The 26,403-nt window shown below is 45.0% G+C and overlaps 2 protein-coding genes and 1 long non-coding RNA gene across 9 annotated transcripts in view; 2 read left to right on the top strand and 1 right to left on the bottom strand.

The window, feature by feature from the left end:
- Positions 1-26,403, top strand: part of ABCB11 (ATP binding cassette subfamily B member 11) — a 107,549-nt gene that overhangs the window by 8,205 nt on the left and 72,941 nt on the right. The gene's annotated exons all lie outside the window — the stretch shown is intronic.
- Positions 317-24,414, bottom strand: DHRS9 (dehydrogenase/reductase 9). Of its 7 annotated transcripts, XM_077319795.1 has the most exons (7): positions 24,309-24,329; positions 23,850-23,928; positions 17,918-17,979; positions 12,159-12,525; positions 9,771-10,029; positions 6,770-6,933; positions 317-2,993 (listed from the first exon to the last, which is right to left on the bottom strand). In XM_077319795.1, the coding sequence occupies exons 4-7, from the start codon at positions 12,505-12,507 to the stop codon at positions 2,767-2,769; spliced, it is 999 nt and encodes a 332-aa protein (XP_077175910.1). In that variant the 5' UTR covers positions 12,508-12,525; positions 17,918-17,979; positions 23,850-23,928; positions 24,309-24,329; the 3' UTR covers positions 317-2,766. The 7 variants fall into 7 exon arrangements, with proteins under 7 accessions (XP_077175910.1, XP_077175908.1, XP_077175911.1 ...); XM_077319793.1 differs by lacking the exon at positions 23,850-23,928 and having other exon boundaries at positions 24,309-24,381; XM_077319796.1 differs by lacking the exons at positions 23,850-23,928; positions 24,309-24,329 and adding an exon at positions 23,498-23,537.
- Positions 4,994-9,285, top strand: LOC143829256 (uncharacterized). Its single transcript, XR_013228042.1, has 3 exons — positions 4,994-5,313; positions 7,615-7,682; positions 8,303-9,285. It is a non-coding gene; the product is annotated as an uncharacterized LOC143829256 (long non-coding RNA).

Here is a 26,403-nt window from a genome sequence, read left to right on the forward strand (position 1 = left end):
ATTTATGGACTAGGAGAAAAGCCCATTTATAAAAATGGGCGTATTCCGGGCCGGGGAGAAGGCTGGGCATGCCCCCCAAAGTGACGGGCGGGGCCGGTGTGAGAACAACCTTTTCAGCAACTCATAAGCTGACCCTCTTTCAAAGGGCTGCCAGCACAGCATCTGCTTGGGAATCTTGCTCCTACTCATCGATACAGAATGAATTCTGAATTGAACAGCCCAGAGTTTGCTTGTCTGGACTCGAACAGAACAGCAGTGGCCGTTTTTAAGGGGAATGTCTTCAGAAAGACCGACACGCCGATATATATTAGCCAAAATAAAATTTTTATTTGAGGGGATCCAGAAAGAAAACATCAGGCATTTGAAACAATAAAAAAGCCCACATATATAACTATTGCTTAACTAAGTCAAATGTTGAAACTTAGGTGGGGGAAATGGTCTCAATTTTTGGTGCTGCAGTAAGAGTGATAGGGCCATTTTTTCCAAATACATTTACGTCTGTTTGGGGATCACTGATGCCCCTCCAATCAACCCATTTCTGAAAAAGACTCAAAATGTACCATTGAGCCATGCCTTAGGGGTGAAATGCTTCCAGGGCCCTGTGAACTCCCCGTAAAGAAAGAACTTGCAGGCATTGTTGTATCAAGCCAGATTCTATTTGCCATATTATTTTGAGATGTAAGGTCTATAGCCGTCATGATCTGATTTCCCTGCTTTTACCTCCCCCTAATGTTGCAGGTGCAAGGTCTCTTACTTTGCTGCTAGCTGATAAATGCTTGGAGACCACTGAACCGGTAGCCAAGTTTTCATCTATAGTTACGGCCCACAGGCTAAAGTGGTAAAGGGTTTCGAGACTTCTGTTCTTACCGTTCCCTGGTCACCTGCAATTTTTCTTGTTTTATAGATCCGTGTCATCGAATTAATTGTGTATGCTGTTTTATTTCTTGGAGGCCATTAAAGGTTTTTGTATGGTATCGTTGAAAACCCAGGAGCACAAAGCATACCTGAGTTGCATTCAGTCGTGTTTTTTATAGTGCCTTATTTTTTCCATATTAAGAGGACACTGAATGAAGGAATGAAACAAGAATCAAGCATCTCCCTTGCTGAGGGTTCTATAACAAGGCAATTTGAACGGTATATAGACTTTGCTAGGTTTAATACCGTTTATTTAATAGCCCCCCTCGCTGGCCCTGAAGGAAGGTGTAACAGGTGCAGTTGGCAAACTCAGTGCTGTTGACTAAACACTAAAAATTCCTCTATCAAATGGAATGGGGCCCAAGGAAGAACATATTTACCATAGCTGAACCAAGGCATAAATATTCATAACTGTACAAGCGCAGGGATACTTCCCCATAGCGATAAAGTCCCCCACACACATAACCCCCACTTCAAACATTGTATTTCAGTGATGCATTCATTTTATAAGTGCCCCAATTTCACTAGGGAAAGGGACTATGCACAAGAAATACACTAGAGCAGAGGTAGTCAACCTGTGCTCCTCCAGATGTCCATGGACTACAATTCCCATGAGCCCCTGCCAGAATTTGCTGGCAAGGGCTCATGGGAATTGTAGCCCATTAACATCTGGAGGAACACAGGTGGACTATCCCTGCACTAGAGCACCATTCCGAAAAACATGCAGCCCTTCTTCCACAGCCGTACAATGCAAAACTACACCGACTTGTGTCGACAAACGCAGCAGCCCTCCACAAAGAGGTTTCCAAAGCAGCTTAGAGCAAAAACAAAGGAGTTAATCTGAAAATACAGTACAATAGTGTTTCAACCGCGCAATAAATTAACAACTGCTAAACAGGCATGCAACACACGGTCATTCTCAACTGTAAAGTAGGAAATGACCTCAATAGGACAAAGGGATGCTAGGCAAAAGAGACCACGGCAGAACAATAGATCTTTCGCATTGTTTGCTGCTAGGGTGCTTCGACTTGGCTCCCCACGTTCTGAACCTGCTATAGCGTGTGCCTCTGCTAAGCAAGCAACATTTGGGGAGGGTAAGAAAACATTCCCTGCAAGTGCTCTTTCATAACTGTCAGCCCTCAATGCAGTTTGCCAAGATGAATGTGGTAGTTTGGGACACTGGCCCGTTCTACAGATTCACAGTGGTCTGCTTATTATTTCACCCTGTTCATCAAATGCCCCATGAAGTCAAGAAGAGCCTCATGCAAGTCCCAGCCTGCCTTTTATTGCATCATGGGGCATCGTGGGATGGCAATGCTAGGCATGAGGGTCCCTTGTTCTCCAGCCTTGGAGGAGGCAGGCCCATGCAGTCCTTGTTTAGGAGTAGAAATTCACATTGGCCAGGGCCTGTCCTCAAGGAGTTTTTGCTTTCCCCCTCCCCACCTGAGACATGTGATCTACCTTTTATTTATTTGCAACAGGACAGATGTTTTTAAAGGATCTAGGAAGGACTGAAGTTCACTTTGAGATTATTATTTTGTGTCTGTTCTAGTAAACGGATGGTTTAAATACCTGTTTGCCTATATTTGAGCAGCAAACCCAATGCCCTCGAGATTTTCCCCAAGAAACAAAGACTTATCATTTTTATATGTACACAACAAATGAGTATGGCCTTCATCCCCAGAGGCTCATTCACCTCTGAACCATCACATTTCCATTGGGGCTGTTTTTAAATCATGACTTGGGCTCTTTCCAAGGAGAGGGGTAAACTAACATCACCTGAGATTGACCATTCTTTATGATGAGCCAACTTGAGGTCACAACGGAAGCTCGTGAACCTAAGAAGGGAAATTACCCTGCCGTTGGATCTGCCAACTTAACTTTATTCTTCATGAGCACATAGTCCTGCAGAAAAGCTGGCATGCGGGAGAGGGGTAGCCAGAAAACCTTGGCATCATGGCCGGCGCTGTACCGGATCTGAGGACACCTGCTCATTAAGGCGTGCTCCATACACTTCACCACCAGGGAGAGGTCGGTGTTCTGGAACCGCTGGACCAGCTCTTCTTTCTTTTCTGCATCTGGAAAGAGAACGAAAGCAGGGGGAAGAAAAGCAAGCTGTGACCAGCTGGTTATCTGAGGACTCTTCGTTCAAGCTTCATTCTAACAGTCCCTATTAGACTACCTCTGAATGTGGTGATTCCCCTCAGCCTCCAGGGCTACGAAGCTCTGATTGACCCGTCCCCTAGCTAAAGCTGTCTGTTCCTGGGGTCCCCAATACTGGCACTGAATGCCACATTTTAATCACTATCGGTGACTAACCCTGAATTCGGCTTGGCGGAGGATGAATGAAAAAGCTCTCTCGGTACTGAGCGGAGAAAGTCAACACATTTGGAGATATGCGATACATATAATGCTGGAGAAAAAAAACAGGCTTAAAGCTAAGCTTTGTGCTAATGGTTTTTAAATACCACTGAAATTCTTTATCTCAGAGCACATAATTAATTGTTCACAGCTCTTCCGTACCACTTGCTTAAAGGAAGAAGCAAAGAAGAAGAATGGGGTCTTTCTAAACCCCGCTTTTCACTACCTGAAGGAGTCCCAGCGCAGCTTACAAACACCTCTCTCTTCCTCTCCCCGCAACAGATACCCTGTGAGGTAAGTCGGGTTGAGAGAGCTCTGTGAGAACTGCTGCATGAGAACAGCCCCGAGAACTGTGACTAGCCCAAGGTCACCCAGCTGGCTGCATGTGGAGGAGGAGTGGGGAATCAAGCCCAGCTCTCCAGATTAGAGGCCGCCAGCCTTAAACATGACACCACGCTGGCTCTCAAGGTTTTGATGAAATACACCAGATGTGGATGGAGCCCAATCCATTGCTTAGCATATAGCCAGTTGCCAGGGGCTCATGGGAATTGTAGTCCACTGACATCTGGACTGCTACTATTTAGCTACCCTTGTTTTACAGCCTCTCAGATAGCTTCATTTGGGAAGGAAGAGCATGGAGTCTCTTCTGGCCTTGTAAAGTACATTCTCCTTGCAGTTGGTCATGTGAGTGGCCTACTCAACATGGAGCAAATGGAACACCAGGTGCCCAGCTGTCAGGAACTGAAACACCGTTGCCACCCATTTCTGTGGGACCTTTGAAAGCCACTGAAGAGCCATAGCTCAGTGGTAGAGCATCAGTGTTGCCTGTAGAAGGTCCCAAGTTAAGGTGACCAGATTTTAACATTGGTAAAGCGGGACACCATTGACTGGGGGTGGAGGCGGTTCTTGATTAAAATTTTGGCCTATATGGAGCAACAAAAAGTTTCGTAGGACGCATAGAATGCAAAAATAGTATTGTAATATATATATATATATATTTAATTTCAACATTACAATTTGCCAGGTACCCCCAGATGTCCCTCCAAAAGTGGGACAATCTGGTCACCTTATCCCAAGTTCAGTCCCCAATATCTCCAGTTGAAGGGACCAGCTAGCAGGCAATGCCAAAGATCTCTGCCTGAGATTCTTGGGGGGAAGGAATCTGTGGCTCTCCTGATGTCCATGGACTACAATCACCACCCGGAGCTCGTGCCACAGGGGCTCGTGATAATTGTAGTCCATGGACTTGTGGAGAGCTACTATTTAGCTACCCCTATTTTACAGCCACAGTTTGGCCTCCCCTGGTCTAGAGCTACTTCTACGGACCTGGATGGACCAATGGCCTGGTTCAGCATAAGCAAACACAGCAAAGTATGGGAAACAACAGACAAATCCCAAAAGTGATAGACACAAAGGGAACTGTTATTCTTAAAGGACAGATAACAATTTTTGTTATCACAAAACAAGTTTGGTTACGTTTAATGTTTCACATCAACCACCTCAGAGGACGAGACTTTTCAAAAGAGATCTTACTAACCAGTCTAAATTAAGATCTAGGGAACATATGATTTGGATTCTTTTCGGGGATTTCAGCAGCGCCAGAGGAGAGGCCGCAAAAAAAAAAAAAAAAAGTAGTGAATCTCTCCTCCAGATCTTTAACATCTCAAGAAACTGAGTTATCTGGAATTGGGTTTAAGTTTTGCTCTGACACCTACCTATAGACCTTTCCAAGGCAGAATTGACATTTACAAATTAATTTTTAGATTAAACTGCTAACCACTTTACAATCCCATGGTTTGGATTCCTTGTTAGACTTGAGCAATTATTTAAAAATAGACTTGCACTCAACAGGTGCAGATGTAATAGGTGCAGTTATCTTTAAGGAGAGAAGATTAAGCTCAACAGGTGCTCTACTACATTACTGAATATATTTCTATTTAACTACATCTGGGATTCCTTGAGATTGCAGCCCTAAAGATTGAAGAGGCTTGTCCCATTATTAAGCTGCCGCATGTTTTGGAGAGAAATATTTGCTCAGTAAGTATATTGTTGCACTCTTGTTGTAACCCATGCTTTGATAAATGAATCATTTTTGCCATGATTTCTGCATGTAAATGTTACCCCTTACATGTACAGATGAAGAAAACCCCTCTTGTTTTTGTGTTAATTATTTATGCCTTGAATTGTATTATAGTGAATGAATGGAAGTATATTAAAAGCAGACCTTTGTAGAGTTACAGGTGCTCAGGGCATATTTAAATAGATCTTTGCCTAAGAAATAATTTATGAATACATATTATGTTTACATAAAATATTTTACTATATATTTTCAAAACAGTGGAGAATCTCCTACACCCCCTGCAATTCCCTTGATAAAGCCTATGGCAAAATGTTGGGAAGGGGGGGTTATGTTTTGGAGTTGCAATCTGTGCCCTGGGCCTATTCTGCACACAATAGATAATGCACTTTCAATGCACTTTAGAAATAGATTTTCCTGTTCTGCACAGGAAAATCCAGCTGCCAAAGCACATTGAAAGTGCATTATTCTATATGTGCAGAATGGGCCCAGGTCTCTCCAACAACTTAATGAAATGCAAGAAAGGAAGAGACAGTTTTGTTGAGAATTGACCACTGCACAAGATGGTTTTCTTTGATGTGAAGCATAACTAGTTTTGAGATGTGTGGGCATGAACTGCTCTCTGCCCTTTAAAAGCAACAGTTCCTCTGGTGCAGTGTAAGGCCGTCTCTCCGCCTATACCCCCAAAAGAGCATTACGCTCCCCGACTGCCAACTGGCTGGTGATCCCTGGCCCCAAACAAGCACATCGGTCCTCAACAAGGGCCAGAGTTTTTTCCATCCTGGCCCCCACCTGGTGGAACGAGCTCCCTGAAGAGATCAGTTCCGCAGGGCCTGCAAAAGGGAGTTCCTCCACCAGGCATTTGCCTGAGACCGACCACAGGTCCCCCCCCCCCCACCTCTGACATCCCCAGCCTGACTTTTCTAGGGGGTTTAGCTTGTTATGTTGTTATTGTTGGGATCACTGAAGTTGTCGTTTAGAACCACTGTTGGGTTGCTATTGTTGTATATTGACTATGTTGTATGTTGACTCGTTCTATGTATCCCCTATGATGTTGTATGTAAACCGCCCTGAGCCATATGGAAGGGCGGTATAGAAATCAAATCAAATCAATAAGTAAAAATAATTTCAAAAAATATGTGGGAAAATCATGGGGTAGCAGGCAGCATCTCAGTGTCACATTACTCTCTATGCCTCCCAAAGTGACAAGCGTGCCACTGTTGTCCCTGGGTGAGCGGGGAGTGACATCAAAGTCTCTCTGGAAAGCCTGCCTTCAACTTGGCCAGTTTCTTGCTGGTTGCTAGCCGTCTGTGGGTCATCTTAAGGCTGCCTCCTGCTTTCACACCTGTTCTGCAGCAGCCGTAGGAACGCTCACCCTTTAATTCACCAGCTCTGAATAAGCACTTGGCTCCTTACCTTTTGCTAGATAATCCTCGCCATACTGTTGCCTGATATCAGAAGGAAGCTCATTCCAAATGTTTAACTTTCTTTCCCACATCTTGGTTTTGTCAGAGAGAGGTGTTTTGAAGAGCCCGGGTTCAATGCAAGACACGTTCACGCCAAACGCTTTCATATCTTGTCTGTAATTGCAAGATGCCACAATTTATTCTGATTTGTGTTCTGGGCATTTTTTTTACCCAGGCAGAAACTCTTTTATTTATTTCATGTAACACCCCCCCCCCAGTAAAGTATGGCAGGGCCCCTGCCTCTCAGGCTGGCACACAGTTTCTTCCTCAATCAGCAGTACTGCTCAACAGTCTAGGCTTGTGCCAAAATCAGATCATGGAAAAGCCTGACAAAACAATGCTAGGGACTACTTCATCTCCCCCCCCCCCTTTCGTCTTGTCTATAGGTTGGGAATCACAGGTACAGCTTGGCTCAGGAATCACTTTCCTCCTTCTCCCCCACCCCATTATATTGCTGATTCATGACCTGGCTAAAACCTGTTTGCTCAGGGGCTCCTAGGCAAACCTCTTTGTCTCACACATATGAATCATGCGTGGCCCCTCTGCCAGGGAAATCTCTTCCCCAACCTCAGCAACTAGACCTATTGAGACATGACGGTTCCCTTTCTTAGACCCATTAGCTCCTTTGTCTACGCCCATCAACGCCCATCTCTGGGCGAGGCCAGGGCATTGCCCAACATCCAGCTCCATGGAAAACTCAATCATGTGCTCACCTGGGTTACATCACATAGCCCCCTCCCCAAAAACATATATAAGCCGTGGCTTCACAAGGCCACCTTGTGCTTTCTGATTCAGGACCCATTGGAAGCTCCCTTCATGCTGGTTCATGCTGCAGCTCTCTGCCTCTCTACTCTTCAAGACCGGTAATTATACTGAAACCTTACTCCCCCCAACCTATTTTTCCCCTATACAACTGCTTGCTAAGTGTGTTAGATATATTTTTGCCTATTTTATTATTCTTCCTTCAATAAAGATTATTATTTTTACTATGTACCTGTTGTCTTAGAGTGTAATCACCTCGTAGACGTTGGCAAATGATCCGTTTTGCTATGTTACCACCTTTTGCTAAGTCTATTCCCCACAGCTGAATATACACATGTTGCAGGACACATGTATAAGTGCATTTCTGGTTAAAAAAGAAAAACCTCTGGTAACCCCCCACCCCCACCCCCATATCTATCAAGATATGCAAGGTACAATTTATCAAATCTTGAACTCGGAGGTAAAAACATGAGAAGTTCTTCATGTTTTCATATGCTGTGATCATTATCCTGATGTGTAGCGTCTTCTTCTCCTCTTCCTCCTTCAGTGGTTTCCAAAGAGTCCCTGTGAAGCTTCTCCAGGGCAACCAATTGCTGTGGCCTAGATATCAGTTGTAGTGTTGAGAGAATTTCAGGCCCACGTGGACACTGGGAAACTTTATTTCGGTCCTACTCCTTTAAGATGCTGCATTATGACTTTTCATTTACGGGCTTTGTTCCAGAACATACCCAGAGCACAATACAGCAAAAAGAGAAAAGTAATTCAAGTGGCTACTGAAATACCTCAGCAACGTTCCCTGATGTTCTTGGAGGAACGCATCCCTTGTAAGATCTCACTGCCCCCAACAAGCCAAGCTTTACCTCCTGGAGCTCACACAAATTGCCTTCCATTTTTCTCTTTATTGGCGTCCACAAAAAGAAAGCACTTTGCAGCGCAGAAAAAAAAAACAAGCCAAATGGAGAAATAGTGGAAACAGGCATACAACTGCAAACTGACCTTATCCTTCATGAGCTTTAAAACTGAGAAGCATCGTATGATGAGTCCATATAGGAGCGTCATCCTCACGCTAGCAAAAAAGAAATCTATAGGAAATATTATTGTCTGTCGATTCAGTATGGTACTGGGGTCATAGATAAGTCCTGATGAAAGCAAAAAGGATGTGGATCTTGCACGTGGATCTGTCTGTAAGATGAATGTCCTTTCCCCCCATTCCTCAGACCCTATGCATGGCTCCAATATCATGCTGGATGGAAGCACAGGCTCCAAGGGAGATAGACACCAGTCCTCATGGCGTTTGCTCATTTATGCTTTCAAGTTATGCCATCAGCCCTACTCTCAGGCCGTTTTTCCGGTGTCCCTTTAGCCCTTCGCCTCTGAATTTGTGGAGAACCTGCTGTTGAAGACCTTTATCATTATGTTTTGGATTGTCCACTATACTGGGAGCCAAGAACCAAATATATTGAGAGATTTTTCAGTGGCCAGAACTTCCCTGCAAATTTGCACAAAATGGTCCTTTTATTATCGGATACCAACCCCCTAATTAGTTATACCGTTTCACTATTTGCATTAGCAGCAAGGAAAATTCGAACCAAATTTACGCCACCAGAGAGCTAGAAACCTGAATTCTTACTGTCTTTTATTATCTATGGACTACCGCAGGTATTGTTCTAATTCTTTTACTGTTTTTTATATCAACTGATATTGATCGCGTTGTAAATGGCCTACGGCTGGAAACAATAAAGTCTTATACTCTAAAAATAACCAGTCCTAAGACGTCGTTTCATGCTGAAATCGACTTTTACTGGAGGTCATTAGACTGACTGGTTTTGGTTTTTTTTAATTATTAAAAATATGTTCTTTTTTCATTAATGTATATCAGGAGCTTGTCTCTGAAGAGTATCTGAACTGAGCTTGGTTTTGAGAGAAAACCACTTCTCTTATGAAAACTGTATTGTAAACAAATTTTGGAAGACGATTCTTCAATTTGAAGGACTTATTAAAGAGGATACTTGACACTTTTGCCCTCAAAGAGTTATTCTTCTTTCTACCACCTGGAGGTTGGAAACCTTACCTGTCGAATCCTCCATACGTAGCCCCTAGCCTATGCTTGGACTGGACAGATTCTGGGAAGATGTGCTATGTTTGGAAGCAAGCAGCTGATCCAAGCCCCCTGCCAATTATTACTTTACCTTAAGCTGTCGTTGAAGGCCTCTACCCCGAATTTAGATGGGCAGTAGCCTCCCGAGCATATTGCTAAGCAGCCACCGACGCTGCTTACGTTGACGATTCTCCCTTTGGCTTTCTTAACCAAGGGCAGCATATGTAGCGTAACGTTTATGAGCCCGATCAAATTCACTTCAATGGTTTCTCTGAAGTGCTCGATCTTCAGCCAGTCAGTCGGCGCTGAGGGCCCTATCTGCCCTGCGTTGTTGATCAGGCCCCACAGACCTGGGAAGAAAGGAGACACAAAAACAAGCGCAAGACGGTTGGTCACATGGGCTGATGAATCGTGGAAGATCTTAGAGGCATTGGGTTATATCTGCCTCTGTGGACTGTGGAGGAACCCCTGAAATATTTCCCAAGCTTCAAGGAACCCTGGAAGGGGTACCATGGCCTTTCAGAGAAGTGAAGGGGGAAGTACGATTCGGGAGCCTGCCGATCAATCGATCATTTGCCATTTCCATTGTGGAGGAGACTAGGCCTGTAGAGCTACAGGGGAAGTAGGTTCCTGTGATATCTAGGTGTACACTGCATGGAGCTTTTATTCCAACCCCAGATCGATTCAGTCCCTGCCTTCTACACAGAATGCGATTTCCATTTGGATTTGGGGCGATTTAAAATTTCCTTCTGCAGCAAGAAGGATTGATCCGGAGTGACCCTACCTTTATTGTGCAATATCTTGGAGTGCTTTTAATCCTGAATATATTATAAAATAGCATTGTTTTGAATCTGGGCTCTCCTCCGTGGTAGAGGACCCGTGATTGGCAACAGGTGGTCATGTGATGAATTTGCCTTAAAGGAGAAGCCCCTAATTTCTCTTAACTTCTGTCGGTCCTGGATTTTTTCTCCCTTCTCTGCCTTTTTCGATCTTCTCCCCCTCCACTCCAAGAAAAGAAAGAGGCTCCCTGCTAGGCTCCTCTCCCCCCCCCCCCTTCAAGAAAAGAAAGAAAGAGGCTTGGCTTCCACCCCCCTTCTGAACTACCCTAACCATGTACAGAAGACTTTTCTGTTCCAATGGAGAGGGGGGGGGAGAGGAAGAATCGAGTTCAAAGTGATCTGAATTCAACAGGATTGACAATGGAATAAAGAAAGTAAGTACAGACTCTGCCCTAGTGATGTCAGCAGCCATCAAAACTTCTGGGAAAGGCCATGTAATCCCTGGGGAGCGCTTGGGTAACCCCTGCATTCCACAGAACTCTGGTTGGGAAACCCTGGATTATATGATTTATGTTGTTGTTGTTGTTTTTACAATTAGGGTTAGGATTTATTACCCGCCACTCCCAACAAGCTGGCCTGTGGCAGGTTACAAACAATTCCCATACATAAAATCCCAATTAATCCCCCCCCAAACACATCAGAATACAACTCTACATGGTGTTAAATAAAAACCCATCCCATACCAGTATGCCTGCCCAAAGGGATTAGATAGACTTAGGTAGGAAGGGGGTGTCAGACACAGTGGATGAGCGATAGGGTTGTGAGTGTCCTGCATAGTGCAGCGGGTTGGACTGGATGACCCAGGAGGTCCCTCCCAACTCTATGATTCTATGTATCCACAGACAGTAAGTCTTTTGCCATTAGAACCCAATATGTGATGAACAGACTAAGAAATCGTACTATGTGGATCCCTTCATTTGAGCCAGTGCAGTGTCGTGGGTTACTGATGTGGGCTGTGACTGAGTCGAAATCCACAGGACAAAGTTTGAGTCCGGTGGCACCTTTAAGACCAATAAAGTTTGATTCAAGGAATAAGCTTTTGTGTGCACCCACACTTCTTCAGAAACACTGAAACGGAAGCTCCTTATTCTCAGTGAGCAAGATTTGAGTCACACCTGCATCAGAAGGTAATTGTACGCTGTCCTCTGCTGCCCATCCACATAAGGATGAAGTGGGTGGAGGGGCTGATCCAGCACCCTGCCCATTACAGGCAGCTTCCTCCTGATCACAAGACTGATCATTCCTTCTTGAATACACCGGTAATGAGTTCTGATCTGGATAGCTCAGGCTGGGCTGACCTTGTTAGTGCTGGGCGCTGTTAACCTTTTTGAAGTTAACCTGTTCTCAATAGATGAAATGTCCCAACATGAATGCGTCATGCGCTTCTGGGTTTGTAATAAAAATTCTTTCTCTTTTTACCATTGGAGTCAGATCATCTTTGTAATTTGTTTGAACAGCCCCCCCCCCCCCCCCGCCCCAACCCACCTTAACTGGGAAACATGGAAGAAAGCCCCTTTGAGACTCCTTCGGGCAGCGAGAAGCAGGGTACAAAAACCCAGCTCTTCTTCTTATCAGCGCCTGGTTCTGGCAACCCGATCTTTGGGCCCCTTCAGGCAGACTTCAGTTCTTCCAGCACTTACCTTCCTCTCCGACTTCTTTTTTAACCCTTTCTGCGACCAGTCCGACGCTGTTGTCGTCGGTCACGTTCAGCAACATTGTCTGGAGCTGCTTGGAAGCCGCAGCCTTGAGGTCGGCGGCTCCCTTTTCTGTCAGGCAGGCCGCAATCACCCGGAATCCTTTCTTATCCAAAGTTCTAGCTGCCAGATGTCCAAAGCCAGAGTCGCAGCCCGTGATAAATACGTATTTTCCTGCGAGACTGGCAGCGCGTAAATTGTCGTTGGAGCGCCATCTCCGCCACAGATAGTAGCCGGCCGACAGCAGAAACACGTAGAGAAATATGCCCAGGTTGTTGTCTTCTGATAGAAACATTCTCTGGCGACTTGTGCCCTGCAAAAAGGGGAAACAAATGCAATGAGAGGTGGAAACTGTGGTTTCCTTTACCGTGAGAGGAAGCCGAAAGGAGAAAGGTGGCCGCGTTAGAACTAGGCATGTGTGCCCTACCTTTAGCAGCTGAGGAAATAGGAAATGACTCTCTGCGGCCAACAAAACGGTGACCCTGCATGCCCCGCAGAGCAAAAGCTACAACCCCCCGCCCCCCCGGCCTGGTCAAAAATTGCTGTGAAGCCATTAATTCTGAATTAAAAATAAGATGCAGGCAAAGGTTCTAATCCTATCATTATTAGAATACACAAGATCCATTGTGTGCATGATTCAACAGCTTATGAAGAATATTCTACAGGGGGCATCAGAAGAGATGCGTGGTGAGCATATGTAGGAACTTTTTGATATTTTTCAAATAATCTCCTATAATCCTGATTAGCTGATTAGCTGCTTTGGGCACATTGCCTCCTGATTGCTTTCAGGAGAATAAGAATTAGTCAGTTAGACTGTTAGGAATATCTCTCCTCTCTCCTCTTTACATAGTTACGTCTCTTAATAAAACTATTTTATTCTTTTAAATAGCCTGTGTCCCTTTGCATATTTAAACTCTGCCAACAATAAGTACTTGTTGGGAGTGAGTGCCAGTGGACTTAATAGAATGTACTTATAAATGAAAAATACAATTTAAAAACAAAACAGAAAAAAACAGATAACCCCAACCAAAGCTCCCACCAACCAACCCCTCTGCCATTCAATGGCAGAATACTTCATGTATTCTCAAAATTCTTCAAATATATTACCTCAATAATGTTTACCACAGCCATGCAGGCCAATAAACTCAATGGAACCAATACTCAGGATCATGCTGGTAATAAAGAATATCACATTACCTCAGTAAATGTTTACAACAGCCCTGTAAAGCAGGCCAATAAATTCAGCTGAAGATAATATGCAACCATATGATTAGACCAGCCTTTCATTCACTTTTTACCATTGAGAAACCCCAGAAACATTCTTCAGGCTTCAAGAAACTGCAGAAGTGACCTGATCATGCAGAATATGGTTGGGAAGCATAGCTGGGTACACGCCCACCCTGGGACCCTCCCCTTCCTCCCCACCCCAAGGCCCATAACTGGCCATTTGAGGAGAGGAAGGTGGAGCAACGTGACCACATGTGGTCATATATCACCTGATAAATGTTTAACACTTTTAAAAAATATCTTTAAAAATTAATCAGTTCCCACCCATTCAGGAAACCCTTCCAGGGCCGTTAAGAAAGCCTAGATTAGGCTACTAACGCACTATTTTGCATGTATCCAGCGTGATAGGCCGATTTCTTTCTGGAACGTGGAAAAGGGTGCCACTTTGGGGAGGAGACACAGGTAAGCATGTCAAAGGGCTAGGTGTGGCTTCTGAGTCAATCAGTACCACTGGCTTAGAGCAGGGATAGTCAACCTGTGGTCCTCCAGATGTCCATGGACTACAGTACCCAGGAGCCCCTGCCAGCAAATGCTGGCAGGAGCTCATGGGAATTGTCCATGGACAATCTGGAGGACTACAGGTTGCCTACCCCTGGCTTAGAGTATCACACTAGGTTGTTGGCGAACCAGGTTCGAATCTCCACTCTTCTATGGAACCCTATGAGGTTCCTTTGGATCAATCATGGTCTTATACTAAACTGCCTTGCAGGATTGTTCCCCATGTTCCAGCATAGGATGGGTCGATTTCTTATCTTCCTTTTAAGGACTAGGCCGCATGTTCAAGCGAGAGGGAGAGAGAGAATTTGAAACTCCTTCCATGTCACCACTGTGCATTCTCTGTTTTGTGAAGCTGCAGCAGAGGTGGAGAAAGAAATTCTTGACAAAGTCTATCCAAAGTGAAGCTCGTGCAACAATAATTTCGCCAACTTGCTCAGAACATGGCTATCTTTGAGCTGCTTGGGCAGTTGCAGAACACTCTGAACAAAGACCCGGAGGAGGGTCGAAGACTAATCACAAACGGTGTTGCTGAATGGTCGCCATGCTCACAGGGCCCTGAGACATAGGAAAAGGTGCTTCTTTTCCGTGACCAGCGTTGTCCAATGTGCCATGTGCTTGCTGTCTGCTTACCAGTCCGTTTGAAAAGCAGGATGCCGCACATTTAGCATTGCAAAATGTGAGAGGCAGATGTGCCTCTGCTGTAACTTCCTTGGGTGTTTTGCTCACCAATTTCTGAACTGCCTGATCTAGTGGCGCAATCATGCACTTGTTCAACAGTAAGCTCACCAGAAAGTAAAAGAATTTTGCAATCGCCATGGAAAGAGTGGGTTTAAACCACTAGCACTATAAATAGTGGCTCTTCCTTCTAAAGAGAAAACATTTTTAAAAAAGAAACCAAACAATGACTCTTAATTTCCAAATAAAGAACCGAATCCTTGCAATGTGGTGTGGTGATTTCCTGAAAAGCAGATGTTATGTTACTACTGTTATGTAGTTTCAGAGGGAAGTTTTGTTGGCCTGCAGTAGAACAGCTAGATATGTGTCCAGCCACACCTTTAAAGTATAAGCTTTGGAGAGTCAAAGCACCCTCCCCCACCTCATTCCCCCCAAATCTTGCTGATCTCTAAGAAGGGGTGAAGAAGAGTTGGCTTTTATATCCTGCTTTTCTGTACCTTAAGGCAGGGGTAGTCAACCTGTGGTCCTCCAGATGCCCATGGACTACAATTCTCATGAGCCCTTGCCAGTGTTTGCTGGCAGGGGCTCATGGGAATTGTAGTCCATGAACATCTGGAGGACCACAGGTTGACTACCCCTGCCTTAAGGAGTCTCAGAGCGACTTACAGTTTCCTTTCCTTCCCCTCCTCACAACAGGGGAGGGGGGGCTGAGAGAGCTCTGAGAGGAAGCCGTGGCTGGTCACCCAGCAGGCGTCAGGTGGCAGAAGTGTGCAGAATCAAACCCCGTTTTCTAGATTAGAGGCCGCCACTCTTAACTACTACACCAAGCTGGCTCTCTACTGGAGCTCCTAGGCTCAAATCTAGCTGTTCTAATGCTATGTTATGCATATATATATTTAAAATCAAATATATAAATAGAATAATAGATAAACATTTAATATGACTATATTAATAACAATATGGATAGACAGATGACACCTGTCATTATGTAAGTCATCCTTTCTCATTGTTTTTTTTTTTATTGTTGAGAGACCCCTGAAACATTCTTCAGGCTTTGAGAAACCCCAGAAGTGGTACGATGGCTCACAATATGGTTGGGAATCAAAGCTGCGTACACATGCACTCGGGGGTCCCTCCTCGTCCCACTCCCTCCAGACCCATCATTGGCCATTGGGGGGGGGGACGGCTGTCATCTCACCTCATAAATGTTTCACAAGTTTTCAAGAATATATTAAAAATGATTAACTCCCCCCCCCCATTTGGGAAACCCAGCACCATCAAGAAACCCCAGGGTTTCACAAAACCCTGAGAAAGCCTGGATCAGATGAACTGGAAAGAACAGGAACGTTAATTGATGTTATCAAAGTTCTTGACACACGTTATCTCATTAACCTTTTACAATTACCACGTATGGGAGACAAATATTGTCCCCATATGACAGATGATTAAGGAGAGGCTTGTTGAAGACCACCCAGTCAATAACGATGTGAATCAGGGGCTGCCAGGACCCCCCCCCTTAGCAACTACCAGACACCAGTTCTGCACTTAGCAAAGTATCAACCGAATGGGTACTTACTTAGCCAGTCAAAGATAGCATAATGCCAACTCGTTCTTTAAGCAACAGCTGCTTGTGTCTGCCTAGTCAGGAACGTTTGTTGCATGGTTATTCTTCTGCTTCCTTGGAAATGTCAAAAGATCAGTTCCGCATATGGCAGCCCTTTGACTTTGTAAACTCTTGTCACAGAGTAAATTCTGACTCAGGGCATAAGTTACTTCTCATGTCTGAGTCACGCCGTTGATCACATTGATGATTACATAAATTAGGTGCATTCATTTTAGCCGTGAGTCAAAGCCATGTTTCCTGCACTAGGTAACACATTCTGAAGGCAAGGGGAAAACTCCTGCCAAAAAGGAATGGCACCTTCTACATCCTTCAATAGAATCAGGCAATAATTCTGAATTATATGTATCTATTTTTCAAATAGAGCCTCTTGTGGCGCAGAGTGGTACGGCAGCAGACATGCAGTCTGAAAACTCTGCCCATGAGGCTGGGAGTTTGATCCCAGCAGCCGGCTCAAGGTTGAATCAGCCTTCCATCCTTCCGAGGTCGGTAAAATGAGTACCCAGATTGCTGGGGGGTAAACGGTAATGACTGGGGAAGGCACTGGCAAACCACCCCGTATTAAGTCTGCCATGAAAACGCTAGAGGGCCTCACCCCAAGGGTCAGATGTGACCTGGTACTTGTACAGGGGATACCTTTACCTTTACCTTTATTTTTCAAATAAGAGGTTTGATCCAACCAGCTTTTCCACTGGTGAAAAAGGAGAGGAGACTGCCTTTTTCTATTAAAAAAGGTTACCTTAGGTTCTTGGGACCTGTATGGACAACAGCCATATGAGGAAGGGGCTCTGTATTGGGCTGGGTGGGCTGGGGAAGACTGAATTAAAAAGAAAGAGGGTGGGATCCAGTCCAATAAAATATTGCCCGTAATTGAAACGTTCAGTTAGAATCTGGATTTCCTTTTAGGCTCACCTTCTTCCTGAACCTTTAACATTCATTTCCTATCCAGTGATCTTACTGTGTTTTTATAATATTTTATTGTTGTAATTATGTGTTTTTTTACGACAACTGTGACCTGCCTTGACCCCGCTTTTGTGGAAATGGGTATAAAGTAATAAATTAAGTGGCTTTCAGTAACATAATTTTAGCTGAAATCTACTTAGTAGCTATTTTATTTGCGTAAAGCATATTATTTTGTATATTTATTGTTGTTACCCACCCTGTCAAAAATGGGAAGGGTGGGCTATACAACTAAAGTATAATAATTATTATTACAAATAATGAATAAAAATAAATTTCAGGACAGCTACAAAACTGACCTTTGGGGGGTCCAGTAAATGATAGCAATCAGAAAAGATTTAATTTGTAATACTACTGCATTAGCGAATATGTAGATGGAATTAAATAATTCTGCTCATGTAATCCAAGAACAAAACCCTGGGGCTAGATTCTGCAGATTCATCCCAGGAATGGTTCTATTCCCCCTTGCTCCCATGCAGAAGTCCTCTTTTGTGTCAGAAGGCTCTTTGAACTTGGATCCAACCCTGTGTAATCCATACAGTCGCTCAAGAATTAGAATCAACAGCTGTTTATGACAATGCAATCACAGCATTGCAAAAAGCCAAGGTTTAGCAGGTCAGTTTTCCTTCTTTTCTTTCACCAAGATCTACCCGCAAATTTATACCTGTTGTCCAGCTGAAACTCTGTCCTCAGAAGATGGTCATTCTACAAATCCGGGTTCAAATTCTATCCGGAAAACAGAGAAGGAAGGCTCCTTAAAGACACATGCTATAAATGGATACGTAAGCACCACCTTATGCCGGCGACTCACTGACTGCAACATAAATCTACGCACTACCAGTTGCCACCCAAAGCACACCAGATCAGCCACTAGCTACAAGCCAAGCCCTATGACACAACTGCATTTCTTTCGCTTAGCTGGGCAGTGTCACACCACACCTGAAGGATTCTCATCAGTCCCTCTTTAAACTGCTGCACCCACCCAAATGCAGTGAAGTGAGTTGTTTGGTGTATTTTTAACTCCACCCTTCATTCAAAGGAGCTCATGGTGGCGTGCATGGTTCTTCCCTTCTTAAACTCATCCTCACCACCACCACCATGTGAGGCTGAGAGAGTGTGATTGGCCCAAAGTCAAAAAGCTAGCTTAATGGAAAAGGAGGGATTTAAAAAACATGGGTCTCTCAGATCATTGGCAAGAAAAACAAAATCGGTAAGGTGTTCAAGACATCGGTGTACCAACAGCAGTTAAAACAGAACAGTGATTATACTTCCCAGCAGAATCAGGGGAAAGGCAAGCAGGTGGTAAGGGGGCACATGGATGGGAATCCTGGTGGTGGGCAAAGGAAGGAAGGAAGGAAGGAAGGAAGGAAGGAAGGAAGGAAGGAAGGAAGGAAGGAAGGAGGTCCCATGGTAATTTGCTTCCTAGGGCCCCCAATACCTGGAATTGGCCCTGCCACCCATATTGGTGCCCTCCATGGCAGCCATTTTCATGGTCACACCACTGGAGGACTTTTTGTAATAAAAAATTAGCGATACATACAGCCCTCTGTGTGTTTATGTCTGTCTGAAGAGCCCACAAGTCACAGATGACTTGTGATAACCCCAGCGACGAGCTTCCAAGGCAACGAAGATGCAGAGGTAGACCCTGCTCAACTTCTGAGATCTGATGAGATCGGTCTGTACCATGTCATATGCCCTCCCTATAACCCCATGCCATTTACATTTTTTAACAAAATCTTTAAAAACCTCTCCAGTGGCACAGTAGAGGAAAATATGTAGGGAAGTGATGGCTGATAGAAAAAAAATGCACTGAAAATTACAGTGTGGAAGGTGTGTTGCCAAGGTGAACACTCTGTATTTCCAGAAGCAGGGAACACAAAACAGAATTCTCAGCACATGGATATGGCCTAAAACAGGGACTTGTTGGCAACAATGGGCTACCCAACGGCAGTTCAGCCAGCGATCAAACCCAAGTGGATATTTGGTTCCTCTGTCCACTTCAGCAACATGATTACAGGACCCAATAACAGCCTGCATTATGGGGGGCTTATACACCAGCACGTCTGTGTGCGTGATGTATAGAATCACCCTTTGAATGTGCCCTTCTGCTCTTCACATGGTACAAATAGGGCGTTCTCGGCACAAAAGAGTATGTAAATGAAAACCAGTTGGATATCAAAAAGAGCAACATTCAACAAGGCAGTGGGAGAAGATCTCAGTCTTCCAGGAAACTGTAACATTGATCTAAAAGTCACCATTCTTCAACAGAGAACTTTGGTGGAAGACTCCAGTGGGAAATCGCTGAATTCAAATTTGAATCACATGTTCTAAGGAGTGGACAAAGACCACATATTGTCAGTCCTGATCACACAAAGGAATTTATGCACATAGAAGCAGGGATGTGCACCAAAGGAAAATTCAGTAGAGTTTAGATTCGGCAGGAAATGATTCGGATATACCCGAATCACCTAAACCCATATTCAGGCAAGACAAACAGATATAATCCTGTTCTTCCTCCTCCTCATGTACATGGCATACATGTACTACTCATCAAGTTTGCAGATGACACCAAATTGAGAGGACTGGCAAATACTTCAGAAGATAGAGACAGAGTTCAATGAGATCTGAACACTATGGAAAAATGGGCAAATGAGAACAAGATGCAATTTAATAAAGATAAGTGTAAAGTTCTGCATCTGGGTCAGAAAAATGAAAAGCATGCCTACTGGATGGGGGATACGCTTCTAGGTAACACTGTGTGTGAACGAGACCTTGGAGTACTTGTGGATTGTAAACTAAACATGAGCAGGCAGTGTGATGCAGCGGTAAAAAAGGCAAATGCCATTTTGGGCTGTATCAACAGGGGCATCACATCAAAATCACAAGATGTCATAGTCCTATTGTATATGGCACTGGTCAGACCACACCTGGAGTACTGGAGGCCTCACTTCAAGAAGGACATAGATAAAATTGAAAGGGTACAGAGGAGAGCGACGAGGATGATCTAGGGCCAAGGGACCAAGCCCTATGAAGATAGGTTGAGGGACTTGGGAATGTTCAGCCTGGAGAAAAGGAGGTTGAAAGGGGACATGATAGCCCTCTTTAAGTATTTGAAAGGTTATCATTTGGAGGAGGGCAGGATGCTGTTCCTATTGGCTGCAGAGGAAAGGACGCGCAGTAATGGGTTTAAACTACCAGTACAACGATATAGGCTAGATATCAGGAAAAAAAAATTCACAGTCAGAGTAGTTCAGCAGTGGAATAGGCTGCCTAAGGAGGTGGTGAGTTCCCCCTCACTGGCAGTCTTCAAGCAAAAGTTGGATACACACTTTTCTTGAATGCTTTAGGATGCTTTGGGTTGATCCTGCACTGAGCAGGGTTGGACTAGATGGCCCGTATGGCCCCTTCCAACTCTATGATTCTATTATTATGAATATCTAAACAAGGATATTACCATAATTGTGAATTGGCACCATGCTTATTGTTCGCCATATACTATAACATCATATCCTGTATTGCTTCTGTGAGCGCCTTTCACCATGCTGCTGATAAGCCTTCATGCTGTAACCCCGCTTTCCAGTTGAGAATTCACTTCATGCTCCTGACGAAAAAGACTAGAGAGCATAAAAGCTTCTGCTGGAATGTGCTAATCTTTCAGATGTTTGCCGTCTGGCTAAGGGTGCTGTGGATGTGTGTGTATTGCCATGTGATGGTAGTTTCTCTTGGAAAAACATGACATAGCTATGCAATCAGCTGTGCTCTGATATAATCTCCTGGCAAAAAAATAGTGATAGAATAATAATCACCCAATGTGATATTCCGGAGAACTGACTAGAAAAGGAACACACCCTGGGAGGCATTAATCATTCTCTTTGCTTAATGACAACTCCCTTTTTTCCTAACCAGTACTGCCCTGACATGCTGATTTTTTATTCCCTACAAAGGTACAATCGTAGTATTAAAAAATGTACACAGGAGTTAATCAGTGCCTTAAAGACTATTAGACTTCTGGGTAATTTTGCCATAACAGACTAACGCCTTGAATCAGTCTTTGTTGGTCTTAGGCAAATCACATCTGCCTTTCTCTCCCTCTCCCCACTTTGAGAGGGTGGGGCAACGTCAAGCTTACTGTCTCTCCCCCCTCTCTTTTTTGGGGAAGAAGCCAGGGTGGACTGGGGGCGGGGCTCCTTTTCACTTCCAGTCCACCCCTGTTCACAGGATATTTCCCCCCTGGGGATAAAAATAAAAGGAATGACATCAGCTGCTTTGTGGAGAAAGCTGGGGCATAAATGACGTAGAAGAAGAAGAAGAAGAAGAAGAAGAAGAAGAAGAAGAAGAAGAAGAAGAAGAAGAAGAAGAAGAGTTGGTTCTTATATGCCGCTTCTCTACCCAAAGGAGGCTCAAAGCGGCTTACAGTTTCCTTCCCTTTCCTCTCCCCACAACAGACCCCCTGTGAGGTGGGTGAGGCTGAGAGAGCCCTGATATCACTGCTTGGTCAGAACAGTACTGTGGTGAGCCCAAGGTCACCCAGCTGGCTGCATGTGGGGGAGCGCAGAATCGAACCTGGCATGCCAGATTAGAAGTCCGCACTCCTAACCACTACGCCAAACTGGCTCTCAGTAAATATATATATAGCTGAAGATATGGGGGCAGATAAAAGTTTGGTGGTTGGGAAGCACCGCAGGGATTGCCAGCAGGAGAAATAGCATGGGAAAGGGGATGCAGGGGAGATCAGGTGCCCCCTCACAAGGCCTTGCAGGTTGCCCACTGTGCAGCTGGAATTGGCCCTGCCACCCACAGCGCTGTATAACTGGGCTGTTGTTTTCCTGGGCAGAGGTTAGCCGGTGTAGGGGAAAAGGAGGAAAGGGTAGCTGGTGGGTAGGGAAGAGAGAAGGAGGCAGGAAAGGGGGGGGCAGAAATGTGTGTGGGGGGGCAGAAATGAGAGGATATGATTTTTGTCAATTCAAACCAGATACTCCAAGAGCAGAACCTTTTGCTTTGCCAAGTAGACCATTCAGACCTTCATTGCCAGATGCTGATCATTTGGCACCTAAGAATAAGACACTTAAATACACAACTAGCAGATTGTGTTTCCCAGGATGACCACACTGCTCTTTGGCTGGCAGGAGGCTGTGGGATGGTTCCTGTTTTGGAACCAAAAGGGTTCTCAGAACAAAAGGGACACTTCTAAAGAGGAAGTATGACAGAGAAATGCAATCTGCCAGCCGTACATGCAAGTTCCTTGCCTGGCGATCAACACAGCAGCTCACGCAAAATTAAAACTGGCAAAGGATTAACAGCAACGAATGACAAGAAACTTAGCAGCAGTTAAATATCACAAAGAGCTAAAAAGCCTGTTGAGTCAAAGAGAGAGATTAAAAACCAAAAAGCTTGCAATACTTTACGACAAGCATCAGGATCGGTTTGTAGACATATTAAGATGAAGCTAAAAAGATATCATTATAAAAATCAACAGAAAAAAAGGTTACAGCATATTTCCTGGCGACAGAGATTGGATCTCCTGGAGAAAATGGCTGCTTGGGAGGGTGGAGTCCATAGTATCAGACTCCACTGAGGTCCCACCCCAAATACCACCCACTCCCAGCTGTACCCCAAAAAGTCTCCAGGTATTTCCCAACCTCAACCTGGCAAACCTAGTGCGGTGTTGTGTTTAGAGGTGCTGGAACATGCAAGATGCGTAGTGTGTAAGATTCGGCAGCATATGAAGAAAATCCTACAGGAGGCATGAGAGGAAACGTGCATATAACATTAGAGCAAGACCTTTCTGGTATTTTCCAAATAATCTCCTCCTGTATTTGGACTGGTTCTCTACCTCTCCTCTTTCTATACAAAGTTCTTTCTTCTTCAGAACACTGTTTTAATCTTTTAAGCTGCTTGGTGCTTTACCCCTCTTTGCATAATGAAACTCTGCCAAGAAGAGGGACTAGGTGGGAAATCCAGATTCAAATCCCCTCTTAGTTGCAAAGACCACTGGCTAACCGTGGGCCAGTTACACTCCCTCAGATTATTAGAATTATTTAGAATTATTTCCCGCCACTCCTGGCAAGACGGCTCGTGGCGGGTTACAAAGTCAATCCCCTACGCAATAAACGCCCCAATAAAACCCTGTTAAAATAACATTCCTACAAAAGCAAAACATTACAAAATGGCGGTAACAACATCAACCCTCCCCATCAAAAGCAATTACCAGCGGTGACAGTGAGAGAGTACCATAACTAATCACCACCATGATGTTCAAAGGTGGTCATATCTACTTCTTAAAGTAAGGGGGCCCTCATCTGATCTTCTCTCTGCACTGGCCTCATCCATAGACTTGGCAGGAGAGCGCTGTCTAGCAGGTACTGCAGAACACTGAAAGCTTCTGCAGGGCCAGTAGTTATTCTGGGAGCTCATTCCACCAGGTAGGGGCCAGGACCGAAAAGGCCCTGGTCCTGTTTGAGGCCATGCGATCTTCTCTGGGGCTGGGAATGGCCAGCAAGTTGGTACCCATAGAGTGCAAAGCCCTATAGGGGGCATAGGGCAAGTGGTGGTCCCTCAAACATGTGGGTCCCAGACCGTGAAGGCCCTTAACCTACCTCACTGGGATGCTGTAATGATAAAGTGAAGGAGAATTGTGCATAATCCTTGAACTGTGCATGATCCCGTGTATGATCCCTGAACTCCTTGAAGAAAAGCTGAAATAAGCATCATTCTGAGTTTGCTTCCTTTTATTGCAGCTTTAAAATGGTCTCTGCTCTGGGCATGGGGGCTTAATATTGAATGGTATAGGGGGGGGATATTTTTATTCCTTGCAAACAGTGCCTAAAGAACATTGGAGCCGAGGGACGGAACAGATTTAAAAAAAAAAAACCATCACATAAAATAAATAAAACAAACCTAACATCACTGTTTAAAGCATTTCAAAGTAACAGACAAACTAAGCCAGGTAAGAAAGTGGAAAATCCCTGCCATATCCTCGTATTATCTTTAATAAACTGTACTTCAGTTTATTATTCCCTGGGGGCGTTCAATTTATAGTTGTCAGTGATACACACGGTTTAGACACAGACTCCCATTTCTCTCCTCCGGGCTCCTCAGTGGAGTTGTCTTTTTGTCACTCAACTGTCATTAACTGACCCTCTGGCTGCAGAATTCTGCTCTCCAGTCAGCCTTACAAGCCTGCAAATCCATATCCGTGCATGCAAAAGGTCCCCTCTTCAATCCCAATTAAAAGGATCGGGCGTAGGAGATGGCATCTACTTGAAAACCTGGCGAGCCACGGCCAGTCAGTGTAGACCAGTGATTCCCAGCCAGGGGTCCCCGGACCCCTGGCGGTCCACAATCGTCCCCCTCCTGCCTTAATGGACTGCTTCCATTGCTTCCTCTCCTAAGCATGAGTGAGTTCTCTCATGGTTTCTGTGTGTGTGTGGCCAGCTGGCATCACTTCTGGGGCTCCTTGAAGCCTGACAGATTATTTCAGGGGCTCCACCATGGTCAAAAGGTTGAAAAAGGATCATGTAGTAGACAATAGCCTTATTTAAGCTAAGGGACAGAAGGGAGCTGTGCTGGGATCAACCAATTTGCAACCCTTGTTTGCCAGGCCCAGATCTAGACCTTTTCTGCTCCTGTACCCCAGACCATGCCAAGTAATAGCCTGCAAGGCATTAGAAAAAGCAAGCGCTGTAGTGGGTATTAACAGCGTAAGAAGAATGTTTTATAGGAGGCATCGGAGGAATTAATATATATAGATTAGGAGCTTCCTGGTGTTTTCAAATAATTGCGCCCTGTGTCCTGATGGGCACGACTGGAGTCTTCCTGCTCCTTTGAGTACGCTTCCGGCCTGTATCCTTCCAGAAAGTTAGTCCGTTAGGTAGTTAGAGCTATCTCTCTCCTCTCTTGCTCACAAAGTTTGTTTCTCAATAAAACTCTTTTACTCATTTAAACAGCTTGTGCTCTGCTCTCTTGCATAATTAAACGCTGCCAACATGGGCATGTCCTCCCTGTGAAGGAGACCCTCAGGTAAGGAAGCCTGAGGCCAGAAGGGAATCATGTGGTACAGTAGGATGTTCTAGGAGTAAATACCATAGAGACTGGGGGAATCACTTGATGTGATACTTCACCCAGAAGTGACATTAGCACATTGAGTGCCATTCCCCCTCCTTATGCCCAGCACCCAAAACTCCCAGGTCACCTTGAGTTTAGGGATGCCAGTCCACAGGTAAGACCTGAGGTTCCCCTGGAATTACAACTCATTATAGCGGACTCCATAGCATTCTACTCCACTGAGCCCCTCCCCAAATCCCGCTCATTCCAGGCTCCACCCCGAAGTCTCTCAATTATCATAACCTCAATTCCAAACTGTGGAAAGGAGATACTAATAGTCAGCTACAATACTGGACTATGTATTCATCATAAACTCTCCTTTCTCAGCAAACTTTCTCCGGTTGATACATGAAGATAATCTTTATACATTACACTGTAGGACTGAATCACTCATGCTTGCTCAGCACATGAAATACTGACCTAATAAAATTGGGTTCCATTTCAGTATCCTTCTACAAGAGCCAGCTTGGTGTAGTGGTTAGGAGTACCAACTTCTAATCTGATGATCCGGGGTTGATTCTGTACTCCCCCACATGCAGCCAGCTGGGTGACCTTGGGCTCACCATAGCGCTGATAAAGCTGTTCTGACCAAGCTGGAATATCAGGGCTGTCTCAGCCTCACCTCCCTCACAGGGTATCTGTGGTGGGGAGAGGAAAGGGAAGGTGACTGTAAGCCACTTTGACCCATTATGCACGGGGGTTTTAGCGCACATTCGGGGTGGAATGGCGGCGACTAAAATCACGGATAACGCACGGAGCCGGCTGCAACCGGCCGCAGCTTCGGTGCATGCCGCCGAAAAAGCCGCGTCAGTGAAACGTGGAAGAAAGCGCAGCTTCTGGGTAACCGGGGCGCAACCAGAAGCGGCGCCTGGATCGCCGCGTGCATAATCGGTTACTCTGGGTTTTGCCGCCGTCGCGCCCCGCCCCGTGCATAACTGGTGTGCGTCGCGTCTTCCCCCTCCGCGTTTTCCATGTGACCCGAAATCGCCGTTTCGGTGGCCGTTTATAATGGGCCCATGAGACTCCTTCGAGTAGAGAAAAGCAGCA

The sequence above is a fragment of the Paroedura picta genome, chromosome 2, assembly GCF_049243985.1.
Source record: "Paroedura picta isolate Pp20150507F chromosome 2, Ppicta_v3.0, whole genome shotgun sequence".
Taxonomy (NCBI): domain Eukaryota; kingdom Metazoa; phylum Chordata; class Lepidosauria; order Squamata; family Gekkonidae; genus Paroedura; species Paroedura picta.